Raw genomic sequence first — 17,652 nt, 5'->3', positions numbered from 1 at the left:
CAACCAGTACACCTGTCAGACCCCTATATTCAAATGATCCTTGTTCTTGCTTCTAACACACAAAGATTCATATTTAGGAGATACGTTATTCATCTTGTATGATATGCATGATGCCAAACTGAATGGAAGAACAGTACAGCATTAAAAAACAACAACCTTCAACAGCTGTAAAGTGTGTGTACACATAACTTATTAATGGACAAAGGAAATCCCTAGCACAAAGTAAGCAGATAGTGATTGATCATGCCATGAGCTCTCAACCAAACCCTCGTCCTGATGTCTGTAGTTTAACACTCAAGTGGAGGTATTCTCTGGTATTTACATAGTCATAAAACACTACCTAGCACAGAACCCGATAGCTACACTAGTATACTGTACATGTACAGTAGAGAAGTCTACAGACCAGCTGGTACCTCAGTGAGCCCAGTGTTGAATAAAAGCAGTCATGCATGAAGGTACCAGTGGCTAGGACAAGGCATTGTACACAAACACCAATATTCCCTGACCTCTGAACTCTTAAGATCATGTCCCATTTGTCAGATAGAGACCAATGTAGGTCCAAATCAGAATAGGCCTTCAGCAACCCATGCTTGCAATAAACAGCAACTATGCTTGTCATAAGATTTGACTAACAGAATTGGGTGGTCAGGCTCGCTGACTTGGTTGACACATGTCACTGGTTCCCATTTGCGCAGATCGATGCTCATGCTGTTGATCACTGGACTGTCTAATCCAGACTTGATTATTTACAGACTGCCACCAGACTGCTGGAATATTGCTGAGTGTGGCGTAAAACTAAACTCACTCCCTCAATCATATAGAGACAGTGACAACATTTTACTATTTTCTGTAGAATGACCCCAGTTTTAAGATTAAACATTACTTAAATACAGAGAGAAAATGGTTATTAAATGATGCATATGCATAATGTAATATGTTTTTGAAACATACTTATGTGGATATAAACTCTGTGAAACACAATCAACATTTTTTTAATGTATATCTAATATACATTACATTCTCATGAGACAAGATTCTTGAGAGGCATTAAAAAGAAGTTGGTGAATGTATATAAATGACAAGTATATGGATGACGACTTCTTCTTTATTGTATAACATAACATTTCTGGGCAACTTCTTATTCGAATAAAAATGATGACATATTCGTCTTACATTCTCATGATATGTCTGACCAGCAGAGTATCATTACACTAAGACATTTGGCCACATGGGTGACCAGCACTAGATTGTTGGATAACTGAATAATAGCATTTGTGATCTGAAGGCAACTGGACAGAGCAGAGATATTCTCTTCTTCTACATGTATACATTAGCTACAATTTACATTGAATCGTTATATGTCTCTTATGAAACTTTATTACATCAGCTGTTATATCTCTGGCCACAGACAAGTGGGGTATTTGACAAATGGGGAGAGGGCAACTCTACGACATCAAACACGTGTCATGACAGTCATGATATACATGGAGCAGGGGTGACATTTTGTCATGTGTCATGTACATCTTCCACGGGAGGACATCTCTGCTTTAGGCTGCATCGGTTTAATTTCCATTGTTAGTTCACTGAAGATGCTCAATGGAAAGATGCCTCTTGCTTCTGGTTTCCTGAGGCATCCATCTTGACAGGTATGAAAAACTCAACATCATCAGATTTTTATCCTGTTCAATAATATTGCTGTTGTGCCATGCTAATCAAGTTATTGTGTTGAAAAACATTTTACACATGGCAAACACAAGGTTGCTTTGTTATAAACATTTTCTTTTCCTTTTCTCCCTGTGCTTGTGAAAAGAGTAGATCAATCAGTTCAAAATCAGCAAATGATTATTTTTTAATTATTCAAGACTTAATAAAAGATGTCTGATGCTTTGATTCTGTATGCATCATTTGATATTGGAAAGAAATTGTTTGTATTCAGTGTTTTGTTTGTGTTTTATGGGGGACACAAAATTAGACATGTCAGAAAGCTGAATGGTGTTTCATTTGACTATCATGAAATGATAATTCATACCAAAATCCATATTTAGTTGTAACCAATACAAGCAATACATTAGTATTCAAATATTAAGAAAATATAAATATAGAATATTGGTTTCATCATGTATCAGTATTAGCTTAGACAAGACTCCTGTCAAAAGTAGTAAAACTTATCTCACAGACATTCTATTGAAAAAGGTGTAAGGTATGACCACACAGTTTCACAGAGTTAAAATCCTAGCCTGAGGTAATCAGAACTCCACTGTAAGACAAACCATTCACTAAGACAAGGGTTATGTCTAGACAGGTTAATAAACTGCTTTGATGAGGTAAACATTACCTCATGTAGACATGTAAATGCATGAAAACAGTTTATACACACTGCCTAACCTTTATGCTATGAAGATGGACACGCAAAAATATTTAAGGCTGTGCATAAATAAAAACCTACTAAAGTGTACTTTAAAGCTGATCCTTACATAAAGGTGAGTCACAAAAAATAGAACGGCATTGCCTGCTAGTTGTTTCTTATCTGTATGCCATCTAAATATCTCAGTATCCTGGACTGGACGATGATGTGAATATTTATTGATTTGATGTCAACCAAGGCAAACATATTTGTTCTGTGTTTAATTCCTCTTAATGGTGCTCCTTATCTCTTAACCAGTGCTTGTCTTTTATTATTCTTTTTCCGAGGAGTAACCATATGGCTACATACATATATACATCTTTACTCAACATACACATTTTAAAATGTATTTGTTAATGTAGAGATAATTGTTATACATCTTTACTCAACATACACATTTTAAAATGTATTTGTTAATGTAGAGATAATTGTTATACATCTTTACTCAACATACACATTTTAAAATGTATTTGTTAATGTAGAGATAATTGTTATACATCTTTACTCAAAATACACATTTTAAAATGTATTTGTTAATGCAGAGATAATTGTTATACATCTTTACTCAACATACACATTTTAAAATGTATTTGTTAATGTAGAGATAATTGTTTGCAAGTGAGTGTGTGACTGAGTGTGTGTATTGAAAATTTCTGTTTTGCATTCATTATATCTTGGGACCCAAATGTGTGTGTTAATGCACTGTCCCTTGTGTGTAAGACAAGTAGACATAATTACTGAAGTCAAATTAACAATACATGAAATGTATATGTGACTAGTTTATGTATTATTCACTGCATCAAAGATGATATATGTATGATGTGTGATGCCTGGTATTAATTAAGACCTGTAAAGAAATGCAGATAGACAGGTTCATAAGAACTGGAAATTCTTCATTTGGATATTAAAGGATAGTCTTATGCCACTGGGAATTTGACATTTTTCACTCATATTTGTACCAAAGCAACTCAACCTTGGTTGTTTCCATAAAGCATTGGGGGGGTTCTATGATCTCTGGTTTGTTGCAGGATAGGCTCTTGTCTATGGTGAAGTAGGTTCCATATAGGTTGTTTGAGTAAGCTTATGTCACCCCTGCATTGTCTCTATAAAACAGTAAGCATACCTCTACCACCTAATCCCCTGCAGGTATTTAAGTATTCTTTAGCTATGAAGTCTCTGCAGGGTTATCTTTTCCATATTTCATTCAAATAATGATATCTGTTTCTATAAGGTAAATGTATATTTACAAGCTTACCTGTTAATACTGTGATTGATCACACTTTCTGTCTAGTAATGTGTAAATCTGGTGCAGTAGTTAATAATCAAACACCTCAATTGATTGCCAGCAAATAATTTTGTTTTATAATCCACAGTTGGAATAAAATATTACTTTTTAAAAGTTGATTACCTTAATGTGTCAATTAAGCAGTTATATCGCAAATGTAACCAGGGTCCTCATCCTGTTACAAAAATCAAGAAACAGATTTAATTTGACCAAGATCTTTTATGGATAAATCTTCTTTTTAATTCTTTGGCACACAAAGTTTCTGGGTCATTTCAGACCCCTTCTTGAGGTGAACTGTACAGGGTTCATTTCGAACCCCTTCATCAGGTGAACTGTACAGGGGTCATTTCAGACCCCTTCATCAGGTGAACTGTACAGGGGTCATTTCAGACCCCTTCATCAGGTGGCTGAAATGACCCCAAAACATTGTGTGTCAAAGAATTAAAAAGAAGATTTATCTATAAAAGATCTTGGTCACATATAGCAATTTCAAAATTCCACTAAAAGATATCAGATTTCTCTGTCCACTTTCCTTCTGCCCAGTTGTGCCTTGTGATGCATTAGTCCTAGAGGAAGCTGCAGCCCTTCTTCACTGGGTACATTCTGAGGCTCCAATCACAATGGGGCTCTTCAAAACGTAAATGTAATAGTGTGCCTCTATCAAAATTATGCATTTACTTACGATACATATTAGTTAACACAGTAAGATAAAATTATAAAATACTAGCATTTTCATGTCAACTGCATAACATCTCATTATCATCTTTGTGTCAAACACTTCTTTTATGTTAAGGTATATTTACTTACACTCAGATACTACAGATGTTGCAGTGTTTGTTCCCCTGAAGAATATTTTAATTAATGTTTTTGTCACTTAACAATAACAAAGCTACATGCCAGCATATATACTATCAGGATCCTGTCATTTTGATCATAATGTTATAATTACTCATGTATGCAGTCTTTTGTACCTTACAGGTTATATGTACTTATTGACTGTACGTCATATGTAATTGTCAAGCAACGACCGATAGCCTCCTTGCATATGAGTGTTGTGGTGTGCTTCATGCGTTGTTGACCTGTGGTGACAGATCATTGGCAGATAATCACCACAGACTTTGTAGACACACAGAAGACTTCACTGACACTACTCAGCTGATTATGGCTGTCTCATTAAAATCAAACATTTTACTCCAATAGTGCACGTCTCTGCCATGAGGATGTTGTTCCGAGACATGGTTCTTTGATATTAGTACCTTGAAATGAACTTAACAAATTCTGAATGTAGAAATGAGTGGCCACACTATGTTATTGCTTTAGATAATTCTTTTATCCACTGAGTATGTGACCCTGAAATTGTCATTTGCATTGGTAGGCAGGAAGGCATCTCATCCAGGTAGACACTGATTAAGCTGGGGACTCAGATCTAGGGTAGATTCAGGTCCAGAGTACTACTCCCATACATTGTTGGACATTTATCAGGGCAGGAATCAGGTCCATGATCTTGACCCCAGTACCCCTACTCCCTCTATCCACTTTCAGCACTATTTCAGACTCAAATATGGCCTCCACTTACATGAACAAAAAATTACCTTTGGACTACTGAAATACAAAACATGAATCGTCTCACTGAGTATACAAAAGAAACAAGGAATTCCCCTTTCTTTTGAAAAATTCATGTTGTACTTGTCATTAAATATATCCCGAATGTCCAGTGGTCATTATCTCCCTGTACAAGTCATTACCAGGAATGGCTACAAGACTGCCATGGGAACCAGGCCTGTCACGGGTCACTAAGTTGCGTTGTTATGTGTAGAGCAGCAATCAGATAACATTTCTGAGTCAGATAAACTTGAAATCTAGTGTTGTTCTTTTCAAAATACCAATGTAGTTTTGAATTAGTATGTGATCTCTCTCTCTCTCTGTCTCTCTCTGTCTCTCTCTCTCTCTCAGAACTACTTGCACTTAAATCAAGATTAGGTTCAGTGAGGCATGTACGTATTTATTTATGGAATTACCCCTTATCCACACCTTGCCCCCTAATGCGTATATCTTTGTATTTCACGGCATGGCTGCAAATGTCCACAACGTGTACAGAGGCCTTACAACACTTACCTTCTGTCTGTGAAGCCGATACGCCCTCTCCTGTTCATACTTTGATAAGATTCTACTAGCCACGGGTCTCTTGGTGTAAGGCATGACGATAACTTCTGCCAACTTTCACCACTTGAAATATCCCTTTTTGAGCACAAGATAAGCATATATCCAACGATGGTTAACTCATGGTAAATGAGATTAAGCTGACGACTTGTGATATAAAGTACTTATCAGGTCCATTACACTGTCACCGGTCCAGGTGTTATTGGTAGTGAGTTTGATGAATGACAGGCAACATGTACATATCACACCTGTTTAATACTACCTAGCCTGTTCGAGTCCTAAGCAGCAGAATGATTGACACGAGTCGGTGATATATGTCTTCTTTGTAACACCGGGAAGTATGCAACGGAACACAGAGTGATCTGTGTAGGGAATGATCGTTCAACGTGACAGCGGGGGCACTGCCATGACGACAACGTAAACTGCTACCGTAGATCCTCCCAATGAATAGCACCGCTTCGCTTGATCACAGACTTTTACCGTTATGTGTGTGTTAAATTTCTTGATTATTGTTCTGCGTGTGGTGTTTTTTTGGAAAGGAATTTGATTTGAGTATGTTTATGTTGGGACATTTACGCTCGACATGACGAGGCCTGTATTGCAAAGGATCGGCCAGTGCATTTGACAACTAATTAACCCATCGATTTTGTCTGTGAACGACAGTGAGATTATCTCCCGCGAAACCAGTTTCTTTCACTGGAACAATTGGAGCGTGGAACAGACATGTTATTAGAAATAATTGTTGTTATCATGCCTTTGTTTTTACAGGCAAGGAACACATGCACATCCGAGTGAACTATGACACATATGTGAACACATGTGCAAAAAATATTTGAAAAGAAATGAAAAAAATCTGTTAAAACTATTATGAATTGTGGGTTCGTGTAATAAATACAATAGATAGAAACTCTACGCTGTTGTAGAGATTTAAATGATTTAGAAAGCTTGCTCGCTATCAACTGGAAAACCACTTATATCTATATGAGAAATGTGGAAACGGAATTCCTGAACTAGACTGGTTGATATTATAAGGTGATGTCCGGCTGTGAAGACACAATGAACCAAGATTCAATTCTTAACCTTCTGATGCCCCTAATCGTCTCCTAGGCTGTCTCTCGGTCCCTGAACCATATTATATCCCTTTCTGCCTAGCCCTTTCTGCACTGCGAAGTCTCTGAATGAAGCAGGTCTAGATCTCTTCTGGTTTAGGATCTCCGCGCTCTGCGGTGTTACATTTAGATCCACTTATAGTTTTCTTCAGAAATGATATATTCGTTAGTCTACCGGGGTGTCCACAGTATTACTTATTGTTAACATGGATGTAGGGCAGGCTCCACAGCTCCTAGTCCTTAATGTTGCTAATACATGTATACCCTAGTTTCTACATTTAGGTTTTGAAGTTTACAAATGGTCTAAACCATAGATCAACGACTATGATATCGGCGATTTCCAAAGCAAGTTACAGTCCAGAAAGATATTTTAAAGCATTGTTTAACAGCGTTGTTGAACAAAATCATTGTGAAAATGGATCTCTGTTTCTTGCCGTACATGAGCTATGGAAAACGTATTTTTTGTCCCAAATAACTAAATTGTGATAATTTACTATATCTTTTAATACAGAAAACAAAATATGTTTTTTTTTATTTCACTTTTAATTAGCATTGTATCTACATGATGTTTCGAGGTAACATGCACTGAGTGCAGTATTATAAATAATAAGTCGATCTTTTGGTGAAATAGTACTAGTATATTTCTGTTTCAAAACAGCTGACCCGGAAGATAAATAATTAATAATTAATTATAAATGATTAATTAAAATTAATAAAACCGGAAACAATCCAACAAAGTGATGAATAACCGAAACATTGTTGTCTAGAAATGTGATCATATTTATCCATTTAGGTAATTGTATCAGTGCATCAGGTACTTGAGTGAAGTTGTAGTTAAATGAATCTTGATGTTCTCTGTAAAGTATAAACGTTTGTTAAATCCTCAAAACAGTTCACGACTGACAACCAGTTATGTTTACTCTTAAATTGTTGTTTTTACAACATTGTGCTATTACGCGTTCAAATGAATCCGAATTAAGTACGTTTGTCCAGCAGTACATGTGTTATTGTATGTACGCTTCAACGGATAATTTGTTCCGAAGCACCTGTAAAATATCTTAGGGTTAACATTCTTACAGGAGAGCCATGGTACTGGCTTTCACATCGCTAGTGTTCAGTTCTTTGAAGACAGATTCACGGAGGACTCACAGATAAACACATGACTGTTCAGATTGTCGAGACTCAAATCAGAGGTATGTCTGTGATAAGATATTGTTACGAGTGTGTATTTTCTGTGTATTTTTGCTGTCAGACCGCTCGCCGTGTTACATACTGTTTTTCTCACACTGAGATTTTGGTGAGTTTGCTACATTATATTTTGTGACCCATTGCCTTAGATTTTGTCGCATTTGCATTGTATTTGAAATCGATATTGTGATATTGACTTGTGACTTTGTATAACTTGTTCTCATTGCCTTAATACAAGATTTGAATATTTTAAACTTGTCTTTGTTCTGTTTTGCTGATTCACAGGGGATTTCTTACATTGTTTGTCACGGTAAATTCTTAACCGTAGTTAAAATCAGTTGCCAACGCGGGGGACAAGACATCCTCGAATATTCAAGGTATTGCAGACACAGTGTCTGTTTTCTGGAATCAGAAAAGGCATATTAATATAAAAATATAATGCATGATTTTTACTCAAACTTCAAAGGCACATGTGTGTTTTACAAAAAACACAACAAAACCTCCAAGCAAAAATCCTTATACTCGTCTGAAGACGTGCGTGGTTATGAATCCTGTCTAATAATAATATAAACTCAATAGCTTGATGATCTTGAGTTCTCCAGGGAAAATGGCAACGCTGATGACTGCGTTATGTCAAGCTCCAAATATTGGGACTGTCCCTTTCTAATCAACAATTTTATTATCCCGATTGTTTACAGGATATATCACAGGGTCTTGTGACGCTAAAAACTGCCATGTCATCATGGTATGCACTGTCACTAACATATATGGTGGTATGACTCGACTATTCACATGCCGATGTCAGCTGGATTAATTCCGAGACAGGCCAAGATTCACTAACCAGAACTTCTGTAAAGTAATATACAGTGTCAGTATTTTTGTCACACATAGAAATTTAAAAGCACAAAACCGAAAACTTAGTATTGATTCTCGAATTATTGTTAAAGCAGGTACAAATATACGTATGTAACGTGTATCAGGTGATATTAGACAAAGGGTAGAATCAACGCCACTCCCATACCTCGAACCCAGTTAGTGGTTGAGATCAGCTGATTATGATTTCTTTAAGTGTGCGTGCACCCTTTGACTCACGCTTCCTCAAGTGACACCATTTACCGCTAGAGCGGACGGGACTGGGGAATCAAGTTTCGTGACGGTTGTTGATAAATCGCTAACTCGGGCACAGTAGGCATAAGACTCTATGCAAACGGCCAGATCCTTGATTAGCTCGAATGGTTTTCATGGCGACACAGTTGAATGGAACTCGGTGAAGCGCTGCCTACTCGTATCTGTATAACCACTGGTAGGGAAGTTGGTTACAGTGAGTGTGAAGTCTTGCTGATTTTTGCGACGGAAGCATTGCCATATGTAACGATACGGGTACGATAAATGACGTGTATTCCTACAAAATCATAATTACAAGAGACAAGTTTGAGTTAGACAAGACAGCACATGCTTTATGATGAAAGGTGATTAACACTAATCCGAACACTTTGTATTATCTTTACACTTCTTTATGGGGTTATTTGTCACAATATACCGATTTGTTATCAAAAAGTATTAATTTCGTGACAATTAATGGTTGCACATGATTATCATTAACCGTCGGACCAGCATTTATTTACTTGTTACTACTGGAAACACAGTGAAGGTAAATGTGAACTCAACTCTCATATAATATTGACTCGGTAGGTATACATGCCATTCCTCGTACATTACCCTTTCTTTGTTGATGCTAAAATCGACTTTGTGACATATGATAAAGTTTCCGTCGCAAAAATCACAAAGATTCCACACTCACTGTAACCAAGTTCCCTTCCAGTGATAACGACCCCTTTTCTTTAGATCTGTTCTCCATGCATTATCGCAAAGTCACGTTTATTCACTATATCCATAATTCATGTATTAACAATGTAAATACGTGTAATGGTAAAGAAACACTGACATGTACGCCAGTCCCATAAGTCACCAGGTCTCGAAAAGTCACGTTAATTGAGAGTTCATTTAGCGACCATCTTTTATCCTTAGTCTCAATCTCTAGACATCATATATTCCATAGCTTTTACCCCTTGGTGTCTTGACTGAAATAAAACTGGACATATTCTCCAGCGGGTAGTTAGCCTCGATTATCCCCCAGAACAGATCCTACGGGACATATGCATTCCAAAATATAACGATAAACGATATGCTGTTTGTTTCACAATTACGTCAGCTGTCAATAAGTGAAGAAATATTTTCGTTTTGCTATTCATTGAGGAAAGGAAGCAATGTGAGTGATAACGAACTGGTGTTTGAAGACAGCAATGGCCGGTCACTTGAGATTATACTGACAGACTACTTGCAGATTGTCCCCGTGTAGAGTTAGAACTCATAAGCTACGAGGTCTTAGCGCTAAGGTGTTTGTATCTCCGTTTGAAAGTATGCGAGCTACCTTCATCTCGTATCGCTACGGTTATCCTAACCCCCCACCCCCACCCCCATCCCCACCCCCCAACCCCAGTATCCTAACACAGGCTTAATTACGACAGACACTTAATTACGACAGACGTATGTCGTGTCATGAATTTTCTACACATTATAGGTTTAAGACGAAGTGCCTAGATCGCCTCTTGAAGCAGATCAGGACTGCTGTGTATAAAACACCACTGATTGCTGGTGACTCACGTGTTAATCACAATAGCCCCCCGGTTATAAGGCCGTAGTTCTTCAGGTACGATCTCTACAAAACAATGACGTTCCCTATCATGGAACGACCAGAAGTTATGATCCAGATGACACATCGGAGTATGAGGATGATTGATGTGCAAGACGACCTGATATATGACGGACCGTGATCACATAACACACATTAACGTCTTTTTGTGTGTCAATAACGTTCAGGGTTTGTGCTGCAGGTAGGTGGTTTAGTGTGTAGTTGTAAGAATACGTTTAACTACTGAAGTATACCAGAAGAAAGATAAGTTCAGGTGCATATATTGAATTTACCGTGTGAGAAATACAGGACAGGCTAACGGGTTAAGATTTTTTTAAATTTCTGTGCGACGACCGTTATCTGTCACCGTGATTAAAAAGAAGAGGTATCATTGGAGTGTTTCCCGTGCGATCCTACCGATGCAGCTTGGATCTGGTCGAAGTCTGTTACTTTGGCTGCATACTTATTTATGCTGACAGTCTGGGTGGCATGAACCATGAGGTCAATCACGGAACTGTTTGGTTCAGATTCGATGACGTGTATGTCGCCGACGGCTGGAATATTGCTGCTTGAGACAACACCATGACGTTGCGTTACTTTGTCATGGTAAATTATCAAGTTCAATGATCACGTTTCAGTACATGCAGTTACATGTGCCTCATATACTTTTGTTAACGCGGTTTTATTGTCTGTACCAAAAGAAAAGGAAGACACCAATTAGTACATCCTATAAGTTCAATAGTAATTATTAACCCGTAAAAATATACGGGTTAGAGTCGGTCTTTAGAAACCTTAGTCGTAAGAAGTGAGTAATGGAATCAGAAGAAACCTTAGGTCTAGATTGCTGACTTGGTCATTGCACATGGTTGTACCATGTCCTAAACGATGCTCGTGATATTAATCACTGGAGTGGATGGTCCAAGCTGGATATGTTTCAGACCATCGTCATATACTTGGAATACTGACCGCGGTGTAAAACAACAAACAAAAAATAAACCGTTAATGGTTTGCCTTGTATTTGTGGAATAGCTCTCACACAATACAGGCTGTTTGAGTGCAACTAACAGAGTGTTATCAATACACCTCGGTAGACACAAACAAGTGCGATTTAGTTGTATCCACGTGCTTGCATTATTTAGTTACACTGACAGTGACGTATAGCGCGAGTGGCAGTCTTGTTTTCAGACGACACTGAGATATGTCCATGTTACATCATCTCAAGGCTTGTCAGTCAACCGGAACGCTGCTAGCCCTATATCCTAACACTTGGAGTAATGGCTATGAATGGTTTGGGTTTGATAGTGTATGTGGGGTGGTGTTGCTGAGGGTGTTTATGTAAACAATAACAAGAAGAAATGATAATTTTGAAATATAGACGAAGATTCAGTATCCACTTCTCAGCTTTATCAAAACAAGTCACTGTCATTTTGTTATTTTCATTTAAAACAACAACAAACAAATAACCTCATTCCCGTGCCCCGCTTACACAATGCCAATTAGTTCAGTTCCGTGTCGAGTGTCAGTTTAATCAGCCTTTGTTCCAATGCAGATCTGACGGAAGCCAGGTTGAATCAAAGGTTGCCCCAACAAGATGAATGGCTTCGTTGTCCATTGCTTATTACAGGTTCCCGATCCTGCGTGTCTACTGCCTATATATAATTATTTTAATCAAGCCTGGTTTTGCGAAAAACCATTGATCTCAATGGAACACACTCCCTCAGATATACATGCTTGTCATCGATTAATTAGTTACCATGGAAACAAAATCAGAAATTCGGCTCAATTAAGTGACTTTGCAAAGCTCAGTGTTTGCTCCACATTTTCTTCAACAAGGTAGGACCTGTTCACACAATCCTCTGTAAATTCCACTATTTTACACTCTAGCTGTATATGTCAATGAGAAATTAGCATTTGTGGATGTTGGTGTGATTCTGAATGAATAGCTTTGTTTTTTTCTCTTACTTCTTTCGACGAATTACATTATGACATGAAATAATTCATATTGCAGCGAGTAACATCTGTATTCAGCTAACTGTATTATTTGCAGAGATGAATATTGAGCATATATTATCACTGGATCAATACTGCAGTGTCAGTTGTTGAAAGGACTATTACGATGCTTCAAGTGGCTTTTTAGCACCTTGTATTATGAGGATAAAGACTTGTATGGATAGACAACTTCTATCTTGCGAAGTTACGATGCTGTTGCAGTATAGTAACTAGACTCAAATGAGATATAAGTGCAGTACGGTTATTGGGATGCTATTTGAAAATGGTCAGATACACCAATATGGGCCATTGCAATGCGGTTATGAGTATGCTGTTTGAAAATGGTCAGATATACTATCGGGATGCTATTGCAGTAAGTCAATTAGGCTGCTATTTCAAATGGTTAGATACACTATTGGGATGTTATTGCAATATTACTTGCATTACACAATGAGTACTTTACTGTTATTTCAGGAGACAAATCCTAACTGTTTGATATAAAATCACGCTTTTACTGTGTTTGTATCTGTATTGTGGAGTTAAACGAACGAAAATCTAAATATTCAACAACTAGTATCTTAAAGATTAAAATATCATTTCATTCTATTGATGGTGAACCGAAATGGAGGCGTTCAGAGGCCAACAGTTATTTTTGTTAAAATGACAGTTACTGTCCTCATTAGCGTGGTTAAATCTACAAGAGAGCTTTGTGTCTCATTGAAAAAGTTGTGGGCGGTGGGGTAGCCTAGTAGTTAAAGCGTTCATGCCAAAGACCCGGGTTCGATTCCAGACATAGGTACAATATGTGAAGGGTATTTCTGATGTCCCCCTCCGTAACATATTGCTGAAAGCGGCGTAAAACTATACGCACCCATCATGATGTATGCATTTACATGACAGACGCAATTTGATCATTAGAAAGAACTCGAGCTTTTTCTTGCTGGCACACTGAGTCAGTTATAAAATCAAAATTACTATATTGATATATTTCATATTGTGCATTTGTTTTGTATTAACGCTGATAACCAAAACAGGGATCTAAAAACTGAAAAGTGCTCCATATAAATGAAACATCGACCGGATGTGTGAAGTACTACCTATCGGTATTTCGTGCCCCGTAACACCAACCTGTATCGAAGCCCGTATATTGAATATGCACGTGATCAATATTAATGCAGCTGCCATTCCTTTTTTTCGTTCGAGGCGTTGTCAGCAGCAACCTTCTGACAACATGCATTGTTTTCCTGACTGGAAATGACACTAGCTACCTACAGGCAATAATTTACTTTGTGTGAAAGTGCAGGCAAACCCCCTCTGGGTATTGCCGGACAAAGACCTTACAGGTGCGGAGGTAAGATTGATCTATCACGTGATGTAGGAACATTCAGACAGCAATCTACGTATTGGTGCTGTCAATATTTGGAACTAGAGACACCCTCGTTTACCTCATCCTCAAACTGGCTTCGTTCCGGGAGCAACAGTGGGATTTTTACATGAAATTTCTCTTTCTGGGCAATGTAAGCATATTTTGATCAAGATCAAAGATTCTGTTACAGATATTTTATCCGACTTTCCTCTCATGCATCCGCCTCTAAAACTGACAGATCGCTAATGTAACCTTTAAGGATGCAAACGTTATAGTGATTTTGCAGTGAAACATCCATCGACGTGCTTTCTTCATGTGCCATGTTGGTGCCATGATGAAGCAGGGCAGATCTGTTCTCCTTCCACTGTGTGTACACAATACTCATTGTTTCCGTTTCTCTCTGCAAATAACACGACCTACCTATAAGCAATGATCTATTGACAAGGGTGGGATTGTGTCTGCCTGCTCTGTCGTGTCTCCTGTCACCGATGTTTTTCAGTCATGCTTGTGCTGATGTATATTTACATTATTGGGTGAATTTGGTTTCTCTCCTGTTCCCTGTTAAATGATGGTGTACATAATAATGCGCCAAATTCAAAGCCTAACGCTATGAACAGTATTTTCCATGGTCAGTGTGTCAGTATGCAGTCGGATGTCATTCTCATTTCTTTGGGCAGTGCAGAAATGTAGGTGTTCTAAGGCTTTAGGCCTAGATTTTCGAAGCCCTCTTGGCGCTAAGATAGTCGTAGCTTAATGCTAATGTATGGCAGTTATGACTATCTTAGTCCATAGCGCTTCCAATATCTGGATGGTTTGGTACCCCAAGGCGGGGAATCGGCGGTCATAATATTTATCATTGGTTTGTCAAATATAATTAGGAGTTGTACATTTATGTGTGGCGAAATAACATTGTCTACTTAAAGGCTAAACATACGGACGGACTGGTAGTGTCAACACGGTGGCGTCACTACCAGTATAGGGGTGGACGTTTCAAGAAATAGTGGAGTTTGTTTAAATCCATAAAACAAATGTATTTAACACCAAAACACTTGTGTTTCACTGAAGATATTGCTTGTGTAAGATCAAATCGCATGTAGTAGATGGGTTTGACAGCAGATTTTGTACACTTAATCAATTACATGAGATCACAATGCTTTGACATCATCAGCTACATGAGATCACAATGCTATGACGTCAAAAACTATTGACATCACAATGTTATGACGTCACAGTGCTGTGACATGGATTTACTCAAATTCTAATTGCAATAACGTGTTCAGAGATATACACTGAACGTTGTTTTTTTCCTCGTGTCTTCTGATATCAAATATATCAACACAAGCTGATAAAGTTACAAATATAAGAGGCTTCGTTGAAAAGTATTAAATGTACATTTCTAACCGGAAATGGACACAATTCAGTACACAATAGGGCAGGGACGGGTAGGAAAAAATGGAATCAGTTCCCACATGTACCTACCCGAATCGGAATCGAGTGCCCAGAAATGTAAAGAATAGAGCGTGTTCTGCCAACTTTCTGAATATTCAATCACAATTTGACAGAGATAATCATTGAAATTTGAAAGGGCAGCAAAAATACATTACATCTGATCTCTAGCTATTTATTTATGTCTGTTTAACCAATATAAAGCGTAACACCATCACTTACATTCCTTGTTAAAACACGGACCTTTTCGTACCTTTTTCATTGTAACTTTACTACACACTGTTCATGTGCAGATCAATTACAGTCCTCACAGGCTGGTCAGTTTGACCTGATCACGTGAATACTAATGCATTGAAAGGGTGAAACCCTTGTCAGCTGATCGTCAACATGTCCGAACAGCCGAGATAAGGTCGCCTGACATTCATTGTCGGGAAAACATCAGCAATGTCCTCACTTTCTTTGAACAATTAGCTACAGATGGTTTAATGTTTCCTATTCGGGCGTTTATTGCATCGATGAGAACAAACGATAAAAATAGTCTCTGAGACTTTCTGTCTTTTTTAAAAGTGTGTGTGTACTTCGATCTGAAAACTGTGAACATATAATAATCCTATCAGTTGTAATAAGATCTACATTCTCAGTGCGACGCTTATATGTATATGTCTTTATATCTAACTGTTTTACACATGTTGCACTGTAGGCCTTATGGCCATATATACGTTTTCTCGCGTTACAGGTACTTGATTCCTAAAAATAGAACTCGATTTCAGCTGTACTCGACCCGGATTCGAGTACCCGAGTACCCGTCCCAGCCCTAGCACATCCACAAGTATACGAACACGATTGTTATATGTCAACTAATATACATTATTCTGATAATGAAAGAAAACATTTTGGATTTTAATGCTGCATGTTTAACGAATATTTCATGTCCCGTGCAACGCTCTTGTTGGGCCCCATCACTGCTTTCCAATTAATACAACCCCAGCCGAACCTCAAGTGAAAGCGATACGAGCAAAGGGAGATAACGCAAATATGTCCGCAAACAGGCAATGTTCCTTGACAGTTTTAGATTGACATGTTAAACTATCACAGAGTAAAGTCATGTTTTGTAGAAAATGTGAAACTGTAATCCATCAGCGCTCAGCACCACAAGTACAGAGCAGCAATAGGTTGGTGTTTCTGTCGAGGTAAGTGACGACGCACTGTCACGCTTGATGTAACAACCCCTCAACCCTGGCCCATTCATCATTGAGATTCATACAATACCAGTGACCACGATCGTGACTTGGCACATTTTATTTTTCATGTGTCAACCTTAACGTGTCTTCCGCAATATGGGAGTTTACCGGCTTGTAAAATGTACATTACCCAGTCACTGAGTCGTTGGTACTGGTAGACACGCCGGCTTCATCAGAAGAGAAACAGAACCGTGAGTGTTGTAGATCTATTCTGTCAAATATCGTTCATGGCCTTCAATAAGAACGTGTTGAAAACAACACGATTCCACCTGGGTTTTTTTTCACTTTTTGTTCCAGAGTTTATGGATGAAGGTATATGTACTGAGTTTTTAAGCTCAAAGGTACAAAGCTTCAATATCTATAAACCATTGTAATCTAGGTGTGAAACAGGATGCTACAACAAGCATGACAGCAGGAATGTGCAGCACTGCAGTACACAAACTCGTTGCTATTGACCTACAATATTGACTCGAAGCATGTACGGGTCAATACACAATAGATTCATTTTCCTTGCGAAACATGGATCAATAAAAATATTTTTGAGCATAGCGTATTCAGTAGTAGGATGTTATCACAATCTCTAGCACTTTAGCAAAGTTTTCTATCTTACAGTGCATGTTGGACAGACCCGGATACAAATGTAATTTGTTTTTTACTATAAGTCAGCTGCATGTCTGATTTTTCATGTTTCGATTTTTCTCATGGTGAGCAGTAGTCAGGGTTTTCAGCACAATTTTTAAGTTTAGGGAAACAGTAGGAGATTAATCCTGTG

The 17,652-nt window shown here is 38.0% G+C and overlaps 2 protein-coding genes across 8 annotated transcripts in view; one reads left to right on the top strand and one right to left on the bottom strand.

The window, feature by feature from the left end:
• Nucleotides 1-6,252, bottom strand: part of LOC137293900 (uncharacterized) — a 111,070-nt gene extending 104,818 nt beyond the window's left edge. The window contains exon 1 of the mRNA XM_067824703.1: nt 5,805-6,252. Coding sequence (XP_067680804.1) covers nt 5,805-5,888 — 84 coding nt within the window. The 5' untranslated portion in view covers nt 5,889-6,252. The remainder of the gene's footprint in view (nt 1-5,804) is intronic.
• The window catches only part of LOC137293901 (probable tubulin polyglutamylase ttll-15), a 98,427-nt gene that overhangs the window by 49,619 nt on the left and 31,156 nt on the right, over nt 1-17,652 (top strand). For 2 of the 7 annotated variants that reach the window (XM_067824710.1, XM_067824707.1), the window contains exon 1: nt 16,735-16,829. The exons of 1 other annotated variant lie outside the window; for it this stretch is intronic. The gene's annotated coding sequence lies outside the window, so the exon portion shown is untranslated. Of the gene's footprint in view, nt 1-1,578; nt 1,647-16,734; nt 16,830-16,897; nt 17,072-17,652 lie in introns of those variants that run through there. 4 more of the 7 variants (XM_067824708.1, XM_067824706.1, XM_067824704.1 and 1 more) reach the window with 4 other exon arrangements.

Source organism: Haliotis asinina, chromosome 8 (genome assembly GCF_037392515.1).
Source record: "Haliotis asinina isolate JCU_RB_2024 chromosome 8, JCU_Hal_asi_v2, whole genome shotgun sequence".
In the NCBI taxonomy this organism is placed as follows: Eukaryota; Metazoa; Mollusca; class Gastropoda; order Lepetellida; family Haliotidae; genus Haliotis; species Haliotis asinina.
Note: the sequence above shows the minus strand (reverse complement) of the source record. Positions and strands in the feature narration are given on the sequence as shown.